This window comes from Pyxicephalus adspersus, chromosome 6 (genome assembly GCF_032062135.1).
Source record: "Pyxicephalus adspersus chromosome 6, UCB_Pads_2.0, whole genome shotgun sequence".
In the NCBI taxonomy this organism is placed as follows: domain Eukaryota; kingdom Metazoa; phylum Chordata; class Amphibia; order Anura; family Pyxicephalidae; genus Pyxicephalus; species Pyxicephalus adspersus.
In genome coordinates this window covers 63,680,997-63,707,578 of record NC_092863.1, presented here as the reverse complement: position 1 = coordinate 63,707,578, position 26,582 = coordinate 63,680,997, and the positions used below count along the sequence as shown (strand labels likewise).

Genomic DNA, 26,582 nt, shown 5'->3' with positions numbered 1-26,582 from the left:
TGGAGACTGCTATGAAGCCAAGATATTGCACAGGGAATACACAGAACCTGGCTAACAATTTAAGATGTAAACTGCACTAGAATATGATTGCAGAACACTTATGGGATAAGGAAGAAAGCAAGGGCATGCCAAAACAACATCATCATCTTTTCTAGCATTTCCTTGTGGCTCAGAATTACAGGTCTTCATATCACAGTACTTTTTCTACACACTACTTGAAGTCTGAGTATAAGTCCACCAAATAACGCACACACATTCCCCTCAGTTTATATGCCACAACAGAGTAGTCTATTGAGGAATCTGAAAATGCAGAAAACATTTAGGCACATGAGCACTACTTCTTGTTCCCTTTAATGGCAGGCATCGTTTTGGCAAATTTTGTATTCATGTAAAAATAAAACAGAACAATGCAAATATGAGAGAAAAAGAAAAGTGAGTAAAGTAAAAAAGGGAAAATCCTTGGATGATCTAACAGAGGCACAGAGTAATTGCACGGTGTAGTTCTCTTAGGCCTTGCTATTACATATATTTAAATGGTTTCTTTTTAAAAACTAAACAACGGAAAATAACATTTTAGTATAATCACCTATTACCTGATTATCAAACTATCTGAGATTTGAAACAAAAATTAGACATATTTTGTTCATCAATCTATTAAAAATAAATACTAAAATTATACACTATATACAGTATAAATACAAAGATGGCATAATCAATTACTTAAAGACCACAGATTGTATTTTTCAAGTTTAATGCAGACTTACAGCACAACATATTATACTCTTAGCTACTGCTCCAGTAAATTCAAATATTTTAAAACACAAATTCTCCACACTCAAGCAGAAAATGCTGATTTAGGCTCCATGTTCCAGACACTGGTAAGTATTATTCCCTAAAAAGCCTTGGGGACAGATGTCTAAAAAGAGTCAGCAAGTCAGCAATTTTGCCTGAACTGGTCTTCCTATCTGCAGAGCAGATCAAGGCCTATCACTTTGGCCTTTTTTCTTCCACAAACATGGAAAACTGGGACAGCTTTCTCTGAAAATACATACAAAAGGTGCAAGAAAACCATACCTTTACACTTTGCATTGATAGTTTGAGTCAAGATCTTTTTTTTTTTACCAAAACAATTAGTCTGGTGATCTGCAACATATATTTAAGATTGAGGTATTGCTTAGGGGTTCAACAGAACCCATATTTATCAGTATGATCAATGAAAGAATAATCAGTGTTTTGTAGTAGATAATCAGAAAAACTAAATTTTAACGTTGTTAACCAGAAGTTCCATTCTCTTCAGTTTCCTCTTATTCTTTGGCATAGGCTTCTTATATTGGCCACTTTTAAGCAGATGCTCCTTGCTGTGATGAATCTGAGCACCGTGCTGTAGTTGGAAGGAGCATAAAGCTCGAAGAGGAGAGAGAATCGTCTGCCAAATAAATTATAATAGGAAGAAATAAATCAATACAGGAAATAGCTTAAAGATAAATTGCAAACTCTAAATTTTTATAGTATCCACTTTTGTCTTCTACTAGTCAAGGCTGCACATTTATCCCGAGATACTGCTCAGTAATTCCATATTTTCTGTGACAAATACCACCACTTCCACAGCTATCACTTTATTGTCCACATTTTGCCTTGTGGTGGATAACTGAGGACAATAAAAATATATGTTTAGTAATATGTATCTTAAGCTATAAAACATTAATATTATGGAAGAGCTACATGTCTTTTTTTGGTATGCTGGTATTTAGTGTCAAAATCTTTGGTGCAGCAGTTCTTGGAACAGGGCAAATTATTTTAGAGAAAAATAGCCAAAGTGGAGGAAAATTTAGTTAAACCTCAAGTGAAGATACAAAAACAGATATGCAGTAATATAGACATTGTATGAACAACCTCCATTTTTAAAGTATTATCCCACCTCTCTCTTCAGTTGTAATTTATCAGTTGTACATAGTGTTTAAATATGACTGTGAAGTCCAATAGGATTCTGAGTTAAGCCCAGGGATCTTGGTAATTAGTATGTATGTATATATAGATAAATATTTGCTGAAGGGGCGAGGCCAAGGCCAGGCCATGGGGTTGGCAAAGAAGAAAGATTCCTTGAGAGACTTAGCAGTAGCGGGCATCAAAAGAGCAAGACCGGTAAACTATGATGCTGAAGTAGAGCAGCTTAGGGGGCGGCACACTTTGGCCTTTTCTCCTTGAGTGCTGAAGGATCTTGTTCCATCACTGGCTGTGGCTGCTACTTAGGTTTATAAGAACTAGATACTGGAGTTGCAAGACAGAATCCCATTTTCACTGAGAATAAAGTGTATTTTAAGGTATTTCTAAGTACAAATTGGTGATAAATAGGAACATGCAGTACTATAGTTTTATAGAGAGAATAAAAGGTGTCAAAGGTCAACTTGAAACCAAAGTGACAGCTGATGACAGATCACGCATTTTACCAATTTGTACTTCACTGCACACAATTTCCACAGATTAGCAGTTGGTAACAGAGGTGCACATAACATCACAGGGCTGAAGGTAATAGGAATACTATTGGTTAGCTGCATTGTGTGAAATAATCAAAAGTGTTAAGTGAAATTAAATGTAAAATGAATGTCTTCAATGTTGCACTTTATTACCTACCTCTTGTATGGCAGTGTTTTTCTCCATTATTGAAAGAGCAATAGCAGCACATTCCAGAGTTGATAGGCAAGTGTTCGTAGGCTGAGTTCGAATAACATACTGACTGGATACAGTTGTTTTTAATTGCACCTGTAAGAAAAACATAATGGATCATTGCAGATTACCACAAGCCTAAATTTAAGAACTTTCAACGCTTCCTTGTGCCAGTTGGATAGATACAGTCACCTCTCAAAAACTCCCATAGCCAAAGCAATTAAATGTTATAAATCTGGGGTTCACAGAGATCATTTTTACACTGTAACTTTCTGAGTTATTTGTTTCTGAAATAGGAGATGGATAAAACTTCCAAAAATGTATAACACCTCTCTGCAATAGCTGAATCTAATTTAATGTAAGAAACTTTCCACTCTAGAATTGTTTTATTAAGCACGAACAGTGCCAACAGAAACGCAGTACATTTTTATTTCTGTACTAATTTCTGTCTACTTTTTAATAAATGAAAAGGTGCCCAATATAATATTTCATCATAATCCCTACAGAACTTGTTTCCAAGAGTGGCCAAATATCACTTTCAGTATAATACCATTAAAAGAAGGATTAACCTTGATCGAACTGTTCTTCCTTGCAAGCATTCGAGATATAAACATCAATCACATTTCACAAACATGTGCAGGGACTGAAAACAATAACTTTCTTTTAGAACTTTTTTTTTCCCCCTGCAAAAGACAATGGATCTTTCACCCTCAATAAAGTAGTCATTTAATGTACAGTGTTCAAAGGAGAAATCTTTTCTGGTTATATTTCTCAACTAACTGTTTCACCATTTAGAAATAATATTTTCGTTAAAGACAAGTAAATCAAAAATGAAGTTACATGAAAGTTATATTATGTGAAGAACTAAAATGAAAGTTCAAAATGTTATTTGTAGATCAGGTTTTAACAGTAGTGTCATGTGAGGCTAGTTTAAAGCTAAATTTCAGACAAATAGAAAAAAAGATGAAAGAGGTTAGCATTTCTGCCCACCCACTTAGCCCCAATACATAGAACAGCTCTTTGGGGCATGACGAGAGATCCAATTTACCATTGTTGCAGGTCATTACCTCTTTTTGTTCTTATACTGACCCCAGCCTATGACTAAGCGAGTAAAGAAGGAGCACAGTGATAAGGTCATCTTTCTGTAAGTCTGATGTCTGCCCATCGGCATATTTCTAGCTTTGCAGAACAACTGACTTACTTAATGTGCTGCTCCTCTCTTCTTTTGAATTATGCTGTAGCGGACTAAAAGATCCTGATAAGACATATTCAGGTACACACACTGCTTATTGAGGTATTATTATAGAATCCCACCTGTGTTTAAAAAGTTTGTATAGCAATATTTTGACTGGTTAGTGGAGCCTGATGCCATTCACAAACAAGTGGATGATTGTTTGACCAACCTTAAATGGGACCTTAAAAGATAGAACCAACATGGATTTTACTGCTTTGCCTACTCCTAATGTGGAGATTCACTTGCACTTCTGTCATGGTGACTGTTTTTTTTTTTTTTTTTTTCAAAGATGATTGCTAACCCTTATTTTGGAGAGACTTCTCTAAGCTGCTATTGTTCCCACAGGACAGGGAGATGCTCCCCTGTGGGGGGATTTGCAGCAATACAAACTTGACAGCTTCTAGCCCTTATATAGCCATTATGACCATAACTGCAATAATTATTTTGCTGGAGTTACAATTATTTTTACAATTTGCGCAAAAGTTTTTCATATTCAGGCAGTAACATTAGCAATATAAAGTTACATTGTTATTTTTATAATGGTTTCTTGCATTGGGTAGTTGCTAAGTCGGCTTAGTTAAATCTTAGTTACAGCATCACAGTAAATAAACAGAGCTGGTTCTTTGCATCATCACCATGTCACAGGGTGCACACTGGTATAGGATTAATATGACAACAGCTCTAAAATTCACTGATACAGATAACTAAAGCGTAAATAAGCTTAGACTGTGCAGAAATTTTATAACAATAAACCAAGGCCTTTTGACCATCTGATATTGCTTTGAACTTCATATGATTCAGCCTATTATGTATATTTTAGCTTGCTTTTAAACTATGCCCTGATATATTTCCGTAATCCTTTTTTAGTTTTGATGGCTGCTTTGCGACTTCCCTGCAGAGATACTGAGTGCTTGAAATCCAGTGACTCAGTGGGCAATAGATTACACTTCTACATCCAGTCATTGTATGAATATGAAAAAAAAGAGGTTCATTCTTATAGGACAGTGAGGATGAAGTCAATTTTACAGAGAAAAATGGTGCAGGAAAAATTACTTTAAAATGAAGTCATACTATTAAGGTATGGAATGTTACAAGGCTATTGATAATTTTTTTTCAAGAGTTGACATAGTTCACTATTCCTTCCAGCCTCTTTTAGCCAAGCACAACAATCGGCACATTTCAGTAACCACCCATCTGTTTTTGGGTGGTTATTTTAGGTTGGGTCACAATACAAGGGCACTGGACAGTTGGTGCATAAAATAAAGACAATAGAAAAATATATAGTGTAGGAAGGTGGTAGAAAGTGAACAGATTTATAGGGCGTTACTGTTTTTCTATAGCAACAACAAATGGGATGTCTAAGTTTGTCACAAGTTGCCCGGCTCACTTTTTGGCCACGCATCGACAGCTTCTCCCCACCCAGCCAAAAAAAATAATTTTTGGCAGAACACTGTAGCTTTTAAACAAAGTTCAGTTTTCATGTTAATATTACTGTCAGTCATTCTATATTCCAACATCTATATCACTCCTATAGTGAAGTAAAGGTTAGCAGAACAAACCAAAGAAAGAAAGCAACCAGGCACATGACACATGCAGAAGTGAATTGGATGCTGAATACACATTAGCCTTTGAAGGTAACAAAGCTCAGTTGTGGGACAGAAGGAACTTGAAAGGTAAATATAAGAAGAAAAAAAACCGTTAAAAGCAAGTTATTATACACCATGTACTGTTATTCTACTGTATTCTACTGAGTAGAGGTCATATCTGACCCACAGACTTGCACTGATAAATAGGGGCACATTTGTGCAGTTCTGCTAAGAAAGCGTGTAATGTGATATATAATATTCATAAAGTAAATAGGACTACCTTAATACAAGCTAACAAACCTATGCTAAATACAAGCTAATATTTACTTCAAACAGAACACCTGACACCTTGTCTGTTGGAAAAACATTTTGTCACAACTTTACTGTATTTAAATTTTGTTTACACAACAACGAACCAAATATATATACTTCAAACAGTTACAGTTTAGGCAAATTAGACTTTTGACAGCGCCTCCCACATAAATACCATAACAAACCATACCAGACACGGATGACACCAGCTTGTTGGGTACTACCATTTCACCAGTTCACTGCTATTCAGCTGAAATTTAAGATGAAAGGCCAATTTTTCAGGGTACTTTTTCCTTTTTTAGGTGTACCTAAAGTATAGATATGTAGAAAGAAAAACCTGAATAGACTATAATAAATACCCAGGTGACCATGCAAGGTTAACAAAAATCTATTTCAACAACCTTGATTACAGATTTTATAGAAAGCACAGTGGACTAATTAAAAACTCTTGAAACACTACACAAAGTGCAGTTTTTTTTCCACATAAAAAGTAAAATACATGCAATGAATTAAAGATGTCTATGTATAATTAAAATATACACTTCAGAAACAAAAAACGTGTGTAGCATTAAATCTCATAGTGTAAAGCATACTACTGAAATTTACATTACCAATATAAATAAATCACACCTTCCCTGCAGCCCATCTGTAATGCATAGTGACAGCTTAAGAGCTTGTGTGTTTTACCTTCCAAGAGGGATACTGCTGGGAATCAGAATGAAATATAGCGTGCTGAATATATGTGCCATATGTAACATTGGTAACTCCAGGGGCTTGTAAACCATGCACCCAGTTACAGCTGTGAATCCTAGCATACTATTCAGTAGGACTTGATTACTGCACACAACCATGGCAGGAGAGAGTTGGGTGATTGATAAAAGGTAGTTGGAAAAGAAATACAACTGTGGAAGAAAGCAAATCTCTCCAACGAAAAGACTACTGGACAAGTTAGAATGGGTTTTTTTCATGATTCAAAGTAGACGCTTACTAAACATAATGCATGCCTGATTATAAAAATTGTTTGGACCTCTCCTTCTTGCCACTCACCAGCTTGTTTTTTCTATACACTGAAATCTGAAATTGGGTTCAGCACTAAAGACAGCCTTCTGCACCACAGGAACATTGACATTATAGAAGAGCTGTGAGGTTTCACAAAAGCCAATCACAAACAATCTAAAGAGAACATAATTTGCCTGTAACGGAAAAGTGCAACAGAAAACCAAAGAAGTATCATGTTTTTTTTAATTACAAAAGAAAAAGTTCATAACAACCTAGAATGAATGCACGTCAAAAATTAGGATTCATGTAAGCAGACTGTGAGGGGTTAAAACCATTACAGGTCATCAGTTCAGAGTTAAAGTACAGTGATGGTCAACAAATTGTTCTTCTATCTATGCTGTGCGTCAATATATCTGAAAAGTAATAGCCATTTATGTGTATGTGCATGTACATGTACCTTGCAAATGCATGTATGTGTGCACATGTGGGGTGAGGTGGGTGAATTATTTTATTTGTTCTTGCTTTTTTATCTTTACATTTTTAATGAGGAATGAGGCACTTCTGATGCTTGGTCTCTCTGTAGCCTAAGCATACTGTAGCCACAAAGTCTCCGATATGGCTGTACACTTGACCAATGTGCATGTTTTCTGACAACTCCAAACCTGGAAGTGTTTAAAACTAAGTACTTTCATTCACCTATCTGCATTCTCTTTCAGCTATCTAGAAAACAACATCCTCTTCCTAGGATCCCTGGGCTCACTGAAGATCTTCGGGAGGCTGGAAACTGGGAGGTAAAGATCAGCCCCACAATGTGACAACAGGAATGAACAGTGATCAGGTGGCTTTTCATTTCTACAAGGATATGACAAAGCTGCTGGATATATAAAAAAAAACAAACAAAAGAAACATGTGCCTGCCATAATTGTTTTGATTAGTTAGTGATCAGATTGAATATCCATTTCTCCATTTCACTACCACATACAGACTGTATTACAATACCATTTTTATGTGGCAGCATCAGGTAAGGAATGTGTCCTGGGATGCCAGCACCCTTCTCAGCTTCACGTATAAGAATACAATAATATACAGACAAAAATGGTGCTTGGCTTTTCAAATTGGCACTAAGGTTGAGAATGAATTTGCATGTTGTTTGCCATGCATTGACTCATAAGCTTATGTTTAGCTTAAGCAAAGTTTTAAAACACTTCATTTTTGGTTTTCTTCCTGAATCCAGTACCTACATCTGAGTAGCATTTCACCTGCCTGTCCCTGTACAAGTGTTTCTTGAATCCAAAGGAATTTCAGCACAGCAGATAAGAATATTCACTGGCTAGTTTCAAAGAAACGCAAAGTAGGTCAAACACAAATGTAGAATCATACACATCAAACACACTACAATGAAAGTAAATTGAATTTTGCAGAATAACTCACACTTCAAATGAAAAAGACATAGCTAGTCTACACAAGCATTGACTGATCTCAAGACCTTGTGTACTTTCTTTCCAACTGTCCCTGACTTGGATATATAGTTTCTACTTGGATATACAGATTTTAGTCCCCCCATTCCTCCCAAGTGTGTCCTTATTTTGGATGGATTCATACATTATAAAATATTCTATATTTTAAGCAATAAAAAGTGTTATATTGCTCTAAACATTTCATCCAGCCTCCAAATCTTTCAATTTGGTATTTTTAAAAAGTGAATATAAGGGAAACATAGGTATGAAAAAAACCATTTGCTGGCCTAACCAATTATATTTTGTATATTGATTTTATTTCAGGATTGTGCCATTTGCCCACATTCTTTAAAGTAAAAATTTCCCTCTTCCCTCTCTCCATAAAGTGTGAAGTATGCTATGTATTATTATTAGACAGTATTAATCTAGTGCCAAGATAAGCGCGGCTCCGTGCGCGAGCTTTTCCGGTTGTTGAATAGCGCGATCGCGCGCGATTCCGGATCGCTAATACGAATGCGCGACCGATAATCCGATTTTGCTTGATGAATCAGGGGCAAACTGTTCCTCCTGACCGGTCAGCATGCAAAAGGCTCAAACATTCAAGCAAGCCCTTTCCATCTTTATAATCTAGATGGATGGAGAGGGAATAGGTGCCAATACACAACAACTGCATTTTAAACAAATTCATACTAAATCTGTAACCAGCACGTACACAATTAACGCTGGCTTCCCTGCCGCTTTACCTCTATGCTCCAGTAACAGATCAAGTCAGCAGTATTCTGGAAACCAACAGTGAATGCACAATAATTCCATGAACACTAAAAAAAGGTTTTCTTTGGCTCATTAACGCATATCAACCATAAATAACACTGAAAATTTGATGATAATCCCAATTTGCAGCACAAAGCACACCAATAAAATGCTAAATTGTTCAGGCTTTCCAAACATATATATGCTGTAAATTGTTTCATGTGAAGGAAAATCTTTTTTTTTTCTTGTTTGTTTGTACGTGCCTTCTTTGATTTGGTGATGCAACATGAAAAGCCTGTCTGCCTTTCAATGTCTATTACCTGCCCTTTTCCAGAATACAATTCATTCCATTGATCTAGTATGTTCTGTCAGCAGCAAATACTTTAATCTTTGTTTTTTGCAATATATTACATATAATTTTACCTCAAAGACATTTAAAATTACCATGTGCATTTTGTATACAAGATTAGGCTATAAAGTTCCATAAATCATTAGCAAAAAGACCTCTCAAATATATCTTCTGTAAACATTTGTGGTTAAATTATCAAGTAAAAAGTAAATAAAAAATGAAAACCACTAAAGTCACACATCAAACAGCAAGATTAGAAAAATGTGTGCGAATATTGCCTATTTACAACCAACATTGGACTGTCTGGTGAATGGGCACAAGTGAAAAAAGATCTAACACATAATATGTGACTAATGATAGAAAGGTGTTTGCTTGATTTTGGGTAATTAATAAAGCCACCTTTGGTCTGACAGTTGCTGGCATGTAGTTGTGTCCTAACACATCGATTTCCACCTCAAGTACATGCTCAGAAGGCTTTCAGTATTCTCTAACAAATATCATGTAGTCTTTCATAAGATACAGTCAAGGATGGGGTGCTTGGCTCCATTTACATGCTAACTTCTGTTTAGTAGGATTTCGTGGAAGTCTGTGCTGCTGATCCAAAGAGATCAATAGCTCAAGCTGATATTTACAAACCAAATGAGTAAGGGCTTCAATGTTCTCCCCAGAAACTTTTTTAAGCTGGGTGGGATGAAACTGTGGGCAAGGCATCTCATGACAAATTTAGTGTTCACAGTTGTTGTTGCCATTTGAGTCCTGTAACCCCTTTAGGTTTGTCAGCTTTCTACCACCCTTATTTAATTGGTTCTAAGCTTCAAATGCCCTGCCCCTTTTTATGTCCCATTGTTTCATCATCTTCTATATAATATACCCAAACTGTCTAGTGCCCATGTATTGGGTCTTAAAAAAATGCGTATGACTAATCCTTGATGCCAAGTGTTTAAAAATAGTGCCAAAAATCAGTGAATCATGTGGTTCTACATCACCAATCTGAATAATCCCAGTGTTCTCCCCAGCCCCTTTTAGCCAGGTATACCCACCTGGCACTTTTCAGCAAGCATCCAAAATTAACCGGGTGGGTACTGAAAAGACCAGGGTGGGTAAACCTGTATTTTCAAACACTTGGCGTCTGGGATTAGTCATACATGTGTTTTATGGATGTTTGGGTGTGATTGTGAAGCAAGGTGGTTTTCTGGCACATCGTGAAGACGATAAAAGGAAGCTGTTGGAGCAGCAGACTGCCTTGGAATGCTGTATAAACTATCTTAAAAAAAAAACACAACTCAATGGCAGTGAAAGCTAAAAACAAATCAAAAGAGATTTCACTTGATTTCATTTGTTTCAGTAATAACTAGGTCTTGGTGGTGGTTGAGAACTGGCTGACAAAGGTGAATTGCAGTGCTGCTGCTTGAAAAAAGTGGCAACTTGAATTTTAATACAACATTTTGAAGCAGAACCAACAATTCACAAGGTGTAAGGGTCCACCAGGTGGGCTGATCTGTGCCAGACACTTAGAAACAAAGCAAAGATCTGTATGGGATCCAGATTTCTATTACGATGATTATATATGACTATATTTGAGCAATTATGGTAAGTAGATGCTAACTATTTATAATCCCTGCACAGACAGCCTATGGAACACATTTGGAGTTATATTTTAAACAAAAAAGTCTTAAACAAACCAGAATGTGTTTTATATTTTAGATTCTTTACAGTAGCTACCTTTTGCTTTAGTGAAAGTCTGCTTTAAAAATTATCCTGACTGGTAGCCTTTTTTCATTGCAGACAAGACAGTGAAATCTCTTCTGCCGGTGATCTGTTTTCCTGCCTGTTAGGATGTTTCATTTTTTGAAACATCAATGTACAGGCTCAGAATGAGTCTCTGCTGAGATGAAATACATTGCATGTACATTGGAGCCATGACATCTCCAACCAGACAATGAAGATGCGGGAAGACTGAACAAAAATGACAGTGTTATGAGGACACATATATTTACATAATTTGATCTGTGCTCACACATGTTGATAATGGTTGCCAACTAAAAATGTTACTGCTTGCTCTACAGGAACCTTGCATTCTAAAAAGGACAAAGGATATGCATTTTATTGTGGATGAAAGCTGTGGACAATGTTTTAGGAATGAGAGGTTATTAAATTATGTATACTGATATTTTTACCAAAATAGGTAAATGACACTCGTAAACCTGAAAGAAGGCCTTTCTTTTTTCCCTTATTCTCATCAAGCAAACTTGAAGACCTTCTGGCCTTGTTCTTGATTCAATCTACCCATACGAGATTAGGTAAGTAGTATTTCATTAGTACAGTAGGTACCCATTAGTATCCCACTGTACCTTAACAATGTCCCGCTGTGTCCTGACAAACCCTAAAAATCCCATCCCAAGTATCAACTTATCAAATATCTAAAACTTTTTTTTTCTTCATGGGGGTGGGCTGAACCCCAAGTGGTTGGACTTGCCAACTCTCTACTCAGGACCTAGGCACTGCATTGTGGAGGCCAGGCTTTCAAGATTTATTGTTGTTTACTTGTTTATTTGATTTTTGAGGCTTGACAGCAATAAAACTCTTGTACATGGACCCAGGGGTAAAAATTCCAGAGCTTGACCATGCACACTCTGATTGTCCAAAATACCATATAAATTTCATCCTTCAGTAATATTGTTGAGTCAATGCAGACACTTCAGCCACTTTTGAAGGTCTTACATGATTTTAGATATGTTTATGTAATATATGGGAACTAAGATAATAACAATCATGCAGCGTTTAAACTTTTAAATAATAACCAGATACTGAGATTAAAAAAAAAAAAGCATTTACAAAAGCCATGTGTGAGTTGAGAAAATCCATTGCATTTTCTTGCTGAAGAACTAATGGTATTAACAGTAAAAATGCAGATAAAAATGTAAACTTTGTGCAAAAACAGTAGAAGGAACAGCGATTATTGCTCATATGAGTCAGAGAATTACAGCAGCTTCTAATCAATAAGAACACTAGTCAGTAGTCACTGCAGAGATTTATACACAGAATATCTTCACTTAATGAACTGAACACAGAACTGTCCAGAAAGAAAAATAGATACTATCATGTCATGGATTCCCAGTTTGGGTCATTACATTACATACAGAGGTCCTAGCAGGGAGCTCAGCGTATATTCCTTCCACCTAATGCCAGGGGCAAAAAAGGACAAATACACATAAGCACTCAACAAGTTCACCTCACTGAACTCTGCCATTGTTAATGAAATGGCCATCATTCTCCCTGATAAATCTCTTGGGTCCTGACAACTGTGCATGATACAATTTAAAACTTGATCACAGTTTATTTGGCATTTCTATGTACAAGCTATTATAGAAAATCCCTCCATTGCATTGCTTCTAGAATATCAATAAAAGTAGGCAGATCGAGTTTTAAGGATAAGGCTCAATGCCAACCAAAACATTTTGCTTAGGATATAGAAGAGGAAGTTTAGAGCCTCTGTTACATCATCATTGCTTTCTGTATTCCTACTGAAGAGATTTCCCCCTACTTCCAAAAAGGACAACCCCATGAATGACCCCTAAAGGAAAAATGTATTATTTATATCAGCAGCATCAACTACTAAACATAAATATAAGCAATGAGTCTGTCATGGACTTAAACAATTGACAAAATACTGGAAAAACTACATGAAAAATTAGTTTCAGTGACACAATGTAAGTTACAATACATGTGCATCACATTGAGTGGTCAAAAAAGTTAGACAACAAATAACAGGTCTATCAGTATGAAATTAAAAAAAGATTCACCAAGAAAAACACTTTAAAAAATAATGCTAGCAATTGCCCAACACAAACTGAAAAAAATTAAGAGTGGAGCTCAGTGACAGGAAAAGATTGAAACTTAACAAGGTGTTTTCTAAATGACAAAAAAAGAAAAGCATCCAAAATGATTATGGCATTAAATCAGAACCTCTGTGATACAATTTGAAACAACTGTACACAATAAGTTTATGCGAAGCATTAGGTCCAGAGACTAATTTTTATAATGGAATAGGAATATCTATTGTTCTTCAGGATTCATTTCCTTTAATGCAAACATTGTCCCTCTACCATGTGCCCCATATTTCAGCTAAATAATTTTCCCAAAAAAAAACTACGACATTTAAAGTAACACTGCTAAATATTACCAATTCAACCTTTAACACAATATTCTTATTGTTGCTTTGGCTGTTGTCATCTTGCAGCAAAGAAAAATTTGAATGTTATTTGAAGGCCAAATAATAAAGAAGGTGTCACTGCTTTCTGCATATGTGGAGGAGATAGAAGTACAGGTTGTCAACATTTCACAAAAAGTCAAATTTTATCTGGCAAAAAAGTGCTATTTAGTCTGCTTGGACTACATGTCCAGGGAAAAGAAGTCCAATTGAAAAAGCTGATTGAGCATATTATGAAGCTTTAATAAAGTCTACACGCAAAGAAAAATAAACTTATTCTTAGCCTCCCCATTCTTCAGAAAATATCATGAATAATTGCAATCCTATAAATAAATTTAATCTTCCTCCAGGTCCTCTGGTCAAAGCTACTTGAGGGACTGACTATTTGAGTGAATAGAAGGATTTCCCTAGTCAGCTATAAAAACGGCTGGGTTCCTGCATAGCCATAATAAGCCTAAAATGATACAACTGCCACTGGTGGTACACAGGCACCAACATAACAAACATGTTGCTGTTTAACCATACCTGGCTATTTGCAATGTTAGAGTTCTTTAAATAATACAGGTTCGCTTGCAAGAATATATTGTACTACAAAATGTTATATAAAAAAATAGTTGCTCACTGGGGCATTAGAATGTTTTTGAACATGGAATTTGATAAGCTGTTCCTTAAATGTGCTGTTTGTGCCACTTCTGAAGTAAATGACTGAATATCAGATATTTATGTTTGGGAGCTTCTACATGGCATTTTAATATGGCTATCAAGTCAGATCCTTTATACCCTCCAATGAGGGCATCCACGTGTGGTAATCTTTTGTTTTCTAAATCTACCCTTTTACTTTGTAACTTTCACTTTCAAAACTTTCACTGTTAGCAGAGGTTTCTGTTTTCCTCGTCAGTAAACATTACAGTGTAATGCAGCAGTGCTATAGAAACCCAAAGTCATGTCACTAGCTGTTCCTTAGAAGGTCTCACAATCTAATACACCTAAACAATGTCTAGGTCAAGTTGCACTAGTACCTTTGGTAATTCTTGTGATAGAAAGGTATTTACAGCCATATTATTTCATACATAAAAGACTACTGCAAATGAGTGCATACCTTCAGCAATATTACACCCACACAGAACCTTTATTCAACCTTAGCAACTGCTTACAAAATCAATCGGATCTTTAAAACACACATTATCAAATTCAGAGGGAACAATTCATTTACATATTCAAATGGAGAAGTCAAAATTCCCAAATATAAACAATAATACAAAGAGACAGGTGCACACTGTTAGATTTAAAATACAGAGAAAAAAAATCAGGAACTGTCTGTCCATACACGGACATGTGCTCAACGAAAGCCAAATGATCATTTCTGCACCTGCTAGAAAAGAGAGACATGCTAATTGTTCCCTTCCAGAATATTATGAGTCATAACAATTATGTTAATTATTGATACTCAAAGCTGTGGGTTTGATTTGATGTGTGCTATGTACAGTTTTTACAGAGATTAAAGATTTCAAATCAGATTAGTAAACCATAGAAGAAAACACCACAACTATTACACATTATTCACAAATATATTTGTAGGTTTCCCAGAATTTCAACCAGGGCACCTTCCAAGTCTAATCTGTATGTTTGGGTTTGTATGGATTTTTTCTGGGACTCTGGTTTCCACCCATATCTATAAAAAAAACATACCAATGATTTATTGGCTTATAACCAAACATTGGCCTTAGACTATGTTAATGACATCCATAATCAGGCCCAAAGCACTTCTATTTAAACAGTAGTCAAGGTCACGTGCCCAATTCTTAAGTGCCAAAATTATAGGTGCAATGGGAATTAATCCAAGGAATTCCATCATAATCATTCTCATCATCCTCTACTAGCATCACTGATGAATTCACATTCATCTGCCTGCAACTAATCTCCATTTATCTCTCCTTCTACATACGTCTCCCATTCTGCCAAAATCTCTGCCTTGTGTATGCAATTGTTTTCCCCTGCAACCCTCATCTGATTGTATATGGTACGTCTCCCACTCTGCCAAATCTCAGCCCTGTGTATGCAATTGTTTTCCCCTGCAACCCTCATCTGATTGTATATGGTAGGTCTCCCATTGTAGATGAATTTATTGCACCAACTTTATTCTCCCCATAGATATATCTGTTCGCTATCCCCTAGTTCCAGCTGAGTGCACATTGATATTTACTGCCCTGCCAACCCCTCCCTTCCCCAGGTTCAACTGATATCCCAAATTCCTTATACTCTGATCAGTCCATCCATGATCAGGGTTCAAAGCACTTCTATTTAAACAGGCAAGGTCACGTTGGGACCCTGGTCCCCAAGTGCAATGGGAATTCCAGGGAATAGAAGCAGGGATTAGAACAGATTTGGACATACTCTTTTACTCTGCCACTCTCATCTCCTGCCTTTGGACTGATTTATCCACCTGGACTCCAACGGATCCTCTGCTGCTGCCATTCTGAACTGGTATTTCATCAACCAGCTCTTTGACTGAATCATCATATCCCACTCCTGGAAATCCTGCAAATTTAGAAGCCTCAATTCAACCCATATTACAGGACTGCCTCTCATAGACTTTGTTTAATGTACGCATATGGTTCGCAATTATCTGTAAAAATGTATTATTCACCCTGATCTCTCTTTGTTGGCACTACTACCTGTCCTCCCCAGTCTGATAACTCATTATCTCTCTGTACCTTCATCCTCCTGATTTCTCTGTCTGTGCTCCTGCACCTTTATTCTCTACTGATACTTTCTGGTGACATCTCACCCAACCCTGGTCCCCCACACAGCCTCCCCCTTCCATATACTCTCAGCAACCACTCCCTTCTCCAAACATCATCCCCATTCACCCTACCCATAAGTTCCCCTTCTCTCTGGCAGTCTATGGAATGCCCGATCAATTGGCAATAAATTACCCTCCATACACAACCTTCTCCTTTCTAAATCTCTGAACTTTCTGGCTCTCCCTGAAACTTGGCTTTCCTCCTCTGACTCTGCCTCTGCTGCTTCTCTCTCCTATGGAGGCCTGCACTTTACACATACCCCTAGACCTGGCAACAAAGTTGGGGGTAGTATGGGCCTCATTCTCTCACCTAACTGTACATACAGAGTCCTTTCTACCCCACCCTCTCTCATTTTCACCTTCTTTGAAGTTCACTCTGTCCGTCTCTTTGGCCCCTCACCCCTCATTGTTGCTGTTGTCTACAGCCCCCCTGGCCCAGTATCACAATTTTTGGATAACTTTGCCTCCTGGCTCCCACACATTCTTTTCCATGACCTGCCCACCCTCATCCTTGGTGACTTCAATGTTGTAGTAGATGAGCCCAACCTTCCCTCCTCAGCCAAACTGCTCTCCATTATCTCCCCATTTGGACTCACTCAGAACATGAATAGCTGGACACACTTTAGACCTGGTATTTTCAAAACTTCGCAACCTCACCCTACTTGACAACTCACCATTTCCCCTTTCTGATCACAACCTTATCACCTTCAACCTATCAAACTCCTGCCCCCCTTTACCACACCCCAGACCTGGTCAATGGCAGAGAGATATCAGTAACCTTGACCACAACCTTTTCTCAAAACTGCCTTGCGTCAAGCTTCCAACCCACGCAACCTCTTCTCGACAAATGACTCCCTCCTAAACCCCACACCTGCCCCCCCGCAACAACCTTCTCTGGCCAAGACATGGCCACCTACCTTTAGAGATAAAATGGACAAAATCAGACATGATGTCTCTGCTCACCAGGCCACTCCAACCAAAGCCACCCCTTCCACCTGTAAATCATCACTGGCCTCCCTCAGCCCTGTTACTATGGACGACGTCTCTTCTATTCTCTCATCATCTCCATCTACTACCTTTCCATCTGACCCAATTCCCTCTGTTCTACTCCGAGCCCACTCCATGGTGGCCCCTGCCCTAACCGAAGTATTCAACCTCTCCCTTTCTACTGGTAAATACCCCTCCGCTTTCAAACATGCCATAATTCTCCCTATCCTAAAGAAACCCTCACTGGACCCCTCCCTACCCTTTAACTACCGTCCTGTCTCGCTTCTTCCATATGTCTCCAAACTTCTTGAACGCCCCGTCTATAAAAAAAACTCGCCAATTCCCTGAGTACCAACTCTTTCCTTGACCCTCTCCAGTCTGGTTTTAGAGCTGCCCATTCCACTGAAACAGCCCTTAATAAAGTGGTCAATGACCTCATCAGAGCGAAGTCCCAAAGCAACTTTCCCTGCTCCTTCTCCTTGATCTTTCCTGTGCTTTTGACACTGTTGATCACCACCTTCTAATACAAATCATGCGCTCCATTGGTATCAGTGACACTGCTTTCTCTTGGTTTGCTTCCTATCTGTCTGACCGCTTCTTTCAAGTTTCTTTCAATAGTAATTCCTCCTCGCCCTATCTTCTCCCTGGGTCCAAGGTCAACTCCTTGGACTGGTTCCCTTTCCTCTGTACCCCTCCTCTCTCGGTAGTCTCATCTCCTCCTTTGGGTTACAGTACCATCTGTATTCTGATGACACTCAAATTTATCTGTTCACCCCTGAGTTGTCTCCCTCAGTTCTGGATAAGGTCTCATGCTGCCTGTCGGCAATCTCATCATGGATGTCTGACCGATTTTTGAAATTCTACCTAGAAAAAACAGAACTCATTATCATCCCCCCTCATATTCCAAATCACCTCCTGACATATTCCCAACTGTTAACAACACTGTTATTCGGCCCTCCCCTCAGGCATGTTGTCTTGGTGTTACCTTTGACTCTGCCCTCTCATTAACCCCCCATGTTCAGAACATTTTCAGGTCCTGTCACTTTCATCTACGCAACATCTCCAAAATCCGCCCCTACCTGTCCCCTGAGACCACCAAACTCCTTGTACATGCTCTTACCATCTCTCGTCTGGACTACTGTAACCTCCTCCTCTCTGGTATTCCACTAACCTGACTCTCTCCTCTACAATCTATTATGAATGCTACAGCCAGGCTCATCCATCCTTCCCACTGCTCCTCTTCGGCTGCATCTCTTTGCAGATCTCTACAATGACTTCCATTTCTCCTTAAAATCAAATTTATGCTCCTGTGCTTTGCCTTTAAATCCCTACACAGTTCTTGTCCCACTTACATTTCTGACGTGGTAAAAAAAATACTCCCCCAGCCGCTCTCTCCACTTCTCCAATGACCTTCTAATGACTTCCTCACTCATAACCTCGTCACACGCACGGATACAAGACTTCTCTAGAGCTGCCTCAACTCTCTCTGGAATGGTCTTCCTGATCCTATTCAGCTTGCTCCTACTTTTTGCACATTTAAAACCCATTTTTTCACACATGCCTACCCATCTTCTTCTGTCTTTTGAAACCATCACTACTTCCCACCACTACATATCCTCCTATCTCATATCCTATTGTGTGTAAATTCCCCCACCTACTGGATTGTAAGCTCTTCGGGGCACAGTCCTCTCCTCCTGTATCACTGCCTGTATTCATCTTTCATTTGAAAACCCCTAATAATTGTATTGAGCTGCGTAATATGTTAGCTCTATATAAATCTTGTTTATTAATAATAATAATATTAATAATAATGACATAGGACTATGATGGGTACTATGAATAGTTTCCAAGACATTTAGTGACCTGAATATGTATTTAGTACAGAATACTGTATGTCAGAACTATATCAATGCATTAAAGTCTTTTTTTAATACAAATTATTTTCAATAAATATAAGAAATTAAATCTTACACTTTCTATGAAAACAATTAACTTTCTTTTTTAATGTATTTTTATTTATATATTTGCCTTTCTGTATATAAAATATACAGAACGCCTACGGTGGTTGTGCTTTACAATACCTCTCATGCATCACAAGTGGGTTCTCCACTTACCCACTAAACGTAATAATTAGTATGTTACAACAATCAATATAAAAAAATTTAAGGAAATTAGTAGGTGAGACCTGCTCTGCTACAAGCTACAACTTTAAATGCTGTCTGGCACAGTTGGCCCCTGTACACATTAAAAAAAAAGCCTCACATGAGCAAATAATTCATATTTTACATGTTGTAGGTTTTCTTGTAAGAGCAAAACCTTAACCATGTAAACTGGAACCTCAGAGGTCTCCCACTAACCATTAAATAAGTATATAGAAAGGAAAATGCATTGGGTTTTTGGGCATGAAATAACTGGGCATAATTCAATGTTTCGCAATTTGGTGTTTCGAAATGCACTTGGAAAATAGGAAATATATATTTGACCACTTTTCTGCAGACACAAAATAAAATGGGAACTGGCCCAAATTGTGTCACTGATTACTATATGACTGTTAATATAATATTTTTCAATATATTTCAGACTTCCATTTTATACCTTTTGAACTTCCATCCCATGTGTTAATGTTTACAACACGATTACATGCTAACTGTTCTCATATATATTATATATATATATTAAAAAAAAAAAAAATTACAATAATTCCTTGTAATAATTCCTAAATGGCAAGCTTGGGGAGACCGAGCCTCTAGGGGGCCTATGACTTGCACAAAAGTGGTGTGAGCCCTGAGAAGGGCCAAGATGCAAAGGCTAAGCAGTAACAAGGTCTTCTCGAGAGCCTCTAGTGGTGAGGATGTTGAACTGCTGGTTACTGCCAGGATGCAGTCCTTGGGCACAACATGGTGGGCAGGATGATACACGGTACCAAATCACTAGGCTGAAGAATTGTCAAGGAAGGCAGGGGTCGAGGCAGGCAGCAAGCAGGAGAGGTAAGGTCACAAGCCAGGGGTCAAAAACCAGGGATCCAGCAAACAGACACCGGTGACATGGGGGCAGCCACAGACACAGAACACAAGGTTCAACAGGAGGAACAGGTGACAGAGGGATAACAACAGACACAGAGGAACATTGGAACAGCACAAGGGAAAAGGTAGGGAAACACCAGACTGGGCAACAAGGGGGTTAACACAGGAGCTAGACAGGGAAAGCACTGAATTAAACAGCAGGTGTAAAGAAAATGCTCAGCAGAGCTAGGGGGCTCAACCTAGTGGAGACACGTTGCACAAGCGGATTAAAAGGCTATTTTCCGATTGGCTGGCAGGAGGGACAATACTGAATAAACCTGGAAGAGCAGGCACGCCCGGGCTCAGAACTGCTTGCATGCGCAAGAGAGAGGCGCCTGTGCTTTAGCGAGGAAGAGGTATGTGTGGCATAAACAAATTATTAAATAAAAGTGTCTGGTTACCTGCTGATCATGTGACTACTTTTTAACTACAACTCTCAACAGGTAGGGTGTTCATTTAGATGGAGATTTGTCATTTATATTTGGTAGCCAATCAGTCACAAGTAGAGAAATGGTAATAAATAAGGCAGTATCCAGAGGAACACCTACAGAAAAAAGAACATTACTCTGAACAAAAGTATGGTCATTTCTCAGTGCTAAGAAAAAAAAGAGTAATGGCTTCCTGATACAGAGTTTAAAATAGAGAGATCTATGAAAATATCATTCTAAGGCAAAGAGACAAACACAAAATAAAATAATATACAACTTTACTTTTCAGAATGAATTTCAGATTGCCAGTATTGACAACTTTATGATTAATAGATGGCCAGATGACTATTTTTCAGCTGAAGCATAGCTTGCCATACTTTCCTTCTATTCCACTGTGTTTATTCAGAATTACTTTCTAATAGCGCATGGAAAGCCAGCGTCAGTTTATTTACCTTGGAAATGAATGAATTTATGATCTGCAGTGAACAATAAATACATTTTTTTAAAACAAGGAAACAGCAAACCCAGATTACCGTATTTTTCGGACCATAAGACGCACTTTTTTCCCCCCAGAAGTGGGGGGAAAAAGTCCCTGCGTCTTATGGTCCAAATGTATCAAAATGTATCCTTCCCAGCTGCTGTCCCGTCCCCCCTCTGCCTTTTCTCCTGTCTCCAGCGCGGCCAGAGTGACTGTGTCTCCTGTATCTTGCTCCCGGCGTCCTCTCACTCTCAGCATGATTGGCTGACAAAGTCATGCTGGGAGCATTCTCCCAACATGACTTTGTCAGCCAATCATGCTGAGAGTGTTCCCTGAATCACTCACAGCACACATAGTAAAATCACATATACGTACACAACACAAACACAATGTAAACAAATGTTATATTGCAATCCGATTGTCATACATTGTATGACAATCGGATTACAACTGAAAGGAAATACTCACCCAGTGTCCGCAGCTCTGCTTGCTGGTATCTGTAGTGAGATGTACGGTATAGCACAATGCAGAAATCCTGCATTGTACTGTGCATCTCTCCATAGATACGAGCAGCTTCCAGCCTGTGCCTGTGTCTCTGTGTGAGGCAGGGAAATCCCCCCCTCACATCACTCGGAGGATGAGTCATCTTCCAGTGATGTGATTGGTGATGTATGGGGGTGTGTCAGGGAGGGAAATTTAAAAGCAGAGTACATGTAATCTGCTTCTAAATGTTTTTTACAGTACAAAAACACCACACAACATAAAAATAAAAAAAAAAAATAGGTAGGTAAGCAGAGAGGGGGTTTGGGCAATGAAAGCGCCCTAATACTTACAGATTCCATGATCCAAAGGGGTCCTGGTCCAGTACCGGATGCCCCGACATGAACGAGGCTTGCTGTTTGGTCCACCTTGATGGCGTCCTACGGAGTTCACAGAAGAAGCTCCAAAGATTTCCTGGGACCCAAAGCTGTCCCTCGTCATCCAATCAGTGAGCGGCGTGGGACATGTGATGACGTCACTGCACTGTGAGGAACTGAGCTTTCTAGATTCTGACTCTAGCAATGAGGAGTTCTTGGGGTTCTCATAAAACGAGCAGAACCTTTACCGTAAATCTTCAACTTTATTCTTTTTTATTACTGAAGTCTCTCGTTATTGTGTTTTACAGTAATTTTGTCTTTTGCTGACTTTGTTAATAATGGTTCTAAATGCTGCTGTTTACTTTACAGGGTTTATTACATGTGTTTATGACTGTGATGTTGGTTTTTAATGCACAAAATATTTTAGGACACTATTTGTTTCAGAATCTTTTTTTTCTTCATTTCCCTTCTCTAAAAAACTGGTGCGTCTTATGGTCCAGTGCGTCTTATGGTCCGAAAAATACGGTAATTCTTTTCCTAACCATTTTTGACATTTATATTTCTTTACTGTAACACTTATTACTAAATTCCTGTGATGGCCATAAGTCTGATGTAAGTCTTTCCTCAAAGTTATTTTCTTACAAACTACAATGCTTGTCAATCTTGAGAGTGGAGTAAACATCTAAACTTCATTAAAATCAGCAACTTTAAGGTAGAAAGTTACAATTACACTCATCTAGCCAGAGCTCAATAGAATTAGGTTTTACATGGAACTAATATACATAGAGGCAAACCCATTTTAGTTTGGGATGATTTAGGTATTTTTAAAGACTAGCTTACCTAAAAGCTAAACTCCAGGCAACCGCTAAATACAAAGATGAAATGCGTATAAAAGGAGCTTCTACCTGGCAAAAGATGTGTACTGAAGTGGATCAAAATCTAATATTTACACAGCATAGCCCTGGTATACAGGAAGAGAGGGATCTTTCACTGCTACAGTTTCACTTTTCACTTGCAGTGACCTTCCACCCTGTGAATGGACAGTGAACAGAGATGCAGCAAACTAATAATTTTTTTTTCCTTTATCACTCACACCTCACTCCTCCTCCCACCGTGATCCCTTGCACTTCTTTTCGGAGCTCTGCTGTACAGTATACTGCGACATGTTGATAGAGAGTCAAATGAAGGTACTCCTTGCATTTATAACCTTGACTATAATAACAGTAGGATAAGGACTAGGATATTCCAGAAACTTATCAGCATAAATGCAAAAAAATTGTTATACCTGTTGAGGTGCCCATTAATAGCTCACAGCGGATTCACAAGAGGCAATGTTATATTCTGCACCTTTATTCAAGCTGGGATTTTAGGATAAATGGTGTAATACCATCGCCTGACCACCTAACCATGATAACTTGCCTCCTATACCCTTCTCTATGTATTTGTGAATAAAAACACGATCCCAAACTCAATCCACAATCCAATCCACATATACAATGATATATTGTGAGATCTGACACATGGCATATAAGCTTTTAAATAGTGTCCAGAATTTTATATAAGTAGATAAGCTCCAACTAAATATATATATTTATATCTATATCGTATAGTTTCTTTTCACACCCTACGCACAGTTTTAGATGATATGCAGCCAAATACAAAGCTATAGCAAAAAGTTTTCCATTAGCTTTAGTTTGATTTTGCGAGCATCTGTTCCTAATACACCATGAATATCACTTCCCAAATACAAGCTGTTTCATCCTAATACCACACAACATAGCAAACACATTATGGAACCCAGCAGTCCCTCTGAGATTTCTACTGTAACTCATCGCTTTTGGAGCGGTTAGTGACCCCAGGGTCAAAAAAAGCATTGTTTCCCCTGTAATGGATGAGCCAACAGTAACAGCTGTTTAACAACAGTCTGGTGTGCACAGAGCAAAACACTGTGCCAATAATAATGCACATGTCTGTCACAGAGCCAGCAGATTCTCTAACATTAAACACAATCAGTTTAACCAACTGCTTACTAAAGATCGTACTAAAGATTGTATCAATGCATGCACAATACCTAAAGAAGAGCTAAAGTCACATTTCTAAAATTCTAGGTTATGTTAAGAATTAACAAAGAGCAACAAGAGAACAATCATATGGGTAATACATTTTTTTCTCATTTGGAATAAGTGTTTTTTGTGCAGTTAATATGCATGGAGGCTGTTGGTGGTTTAAATATTTTCTGTCTGAACTCTAGGTGGCAGCAGGGCAGCTGTAATGTCAGCTTCCTATGTCTATATATTATATATATATATATATATATATATATATATATATATATATATATATTTATATATATATATATATATATATATATATATATATCTTTATATATAGATATATATATATATATCCATCCATCCATGAGTTATATTTATGTATGTGTGTACACTTGAAGTCTCTCAGCACAAAAGCACACATTCTAAAGGTGGCTAGAAATTAAGATATTCTGAATGAAGTATGATTTTTAACCAAAGACAATAGGGGTATGCAAATCTCTGCATATATAAGGTAATTATGTGGACTAACTGAACACACATTTTGGAACAGAAAGGAATGTATCATAAAATATATAAACTCAACTCAAATAAAATATATCACTCAACACAAATATAATGTTATTTTTTTTCTTTAGAGATGGTGACTAGTGTGTTGTACTTTCTCAGGTTTAAAGTCTGCAATATGTCACATGTTCATACGGCACATACTGTATGAGTATCAGATAAGCTTTCCATACAGTAGTTTTGTACTCTGTCCCACACAAAAAAAAAAAAACACAAAAAATTGCAAGCTGGCTAATGAAAATAACTTTTAACATAAGTCATAACTGAATACGTTAAGATGTATTATCCTCATTAGCATCATACACAAATGAATGGCTCCAGTCCACAAAAGAACTGTGTTGTCTGTTATTTTGATGCACCTCTAATTATCCAGTATGGCAGATTAAGCAAAGAAATAGGCTACCAGCAAAGTTATATTTATATATATATATATATATATATATATATATATATATATATCAATTAGCTAATTTTCTGTGCAGTAAGTGAAATTTTAAACTTAAACTTTAATACATTTGTCATTTTTCCAGTCTCTCATTTTCTGATCAACTACAAGGCACAATCTAGAAAACACACACAGCCTTACAAAAGAACTCCCGGTAAACATCTAAATACACTGTTGAAATACATTAGGTTTTATCTGCCAAGGATTTGTATTTCTATCTACTACTGAGATTTACGAAGATCTAACACACAGCAAAGCCAGGTGGATGACACCATTTACAGTTAAAATATATCTAAACCCATGAAGAAAAAATAATATATTGCCTAAAAGATGTGATATAAAATCAAATACATTTTCTGAAAGAACAGAAAATACCTGTTGATACTATAAGAAATCTTTCTGCTCTTTTATTTTCCAATGGAATCTAAAACAATTTTATCAGCCTTCTCTGTTTTATGTAAACTGTATGTTTTATCTTATGTACACCATCTATTAATGGCCAAAACAACGCCAAAAAAAAGATAATTTAGGAATAAGTGACCCATTATAATCAAATCAAAAATACAAATTACTTTAACCTGTAAAAAAAGAAGGGGGGGGGAGAGAATATTTAGACTGTGGTTATATAATTATAAACCTTTCTGCCCTTATAAAATGTTTTAGAAATACACACTACCATGGAAGTGTATTTTCCTGTATTTCTTTTGATAATGGTTTTTATTATGAGCAGTAACGGACAGGTGTGTCCTAGGTTTATACTAAAGGCAAAATATTTTCTTGTTTTTTTAGGTAAAAGATAGGTACCACAGTTTACATTCGGATCAGTTTATATTTAAGCATATTTGGTAGATCTATTTTAAGGGATACAACAATATTCCTACTAGTCCTATAGATTTCTGATTGAACAGTATAGGAGCATCAAAAAACTAATGAAGTCATCCCCAGTTTGCTTAATTGGCAAGTTGTTTTAAATTCATAAACCAAACCTATAGTAGCAAAAATGTATAGCCATATGCCTAGAATAGCAGGCATGTAATTGCATCCATAGACATATCTAGGACCCACCTAGAATTCAACTGCCTATGCCAATACAAACTCTTAAAGTCAGACATGAACATCACTCATTCTATGTCACATAATGTAATAATAGGGCCTTAGTGACAGTATAAAGAGCATAGTAACTTGCAGGATGACACCCATATAGTAAAAGCCAAACTTCAGTGGCAAAACAAATTTATTCTGGTTTAGTTATCATACAGGTGCACATTTGGGTAGACACAGAGTATGGGGGAAAGGGCAGGAGGTACAATTGATTGCTAGCCTTTTGTTCTCAGGTTACGGGT

General features: G+C 37.5%; 1 protein-coding gene across 1 annotated transcript in view; it reads right to left on the bottom strand.

Annotated features, from left to right (window-relative positions):
• Positions 1-363: 363 nt before the first annotated feature.
• DTWD2 (DTW domain containing 2) overlaps positions 364-26,582 on the bottom strand; it is a 101,442-nt gene continuing 75,223 nt past the window's right edge. Inside the window, exons 5-6 of the mRNA XM_072416052.1 lie at positions 2,632-2,760; positions 364-1,426 (exon numbers count right to left, since the gene is read on the bottom strand). Of these exons, the coding sequence (XP_072272153.1) occupies positions 1,256-1,426; positions 2,632-2,760 (300 nt within the window). The 3' untranslated portion in view covers positions 364-1,255. The remainder of the gene's footprint in view (positions 1,427-2,631; positions 2,761-26,582) is intronic.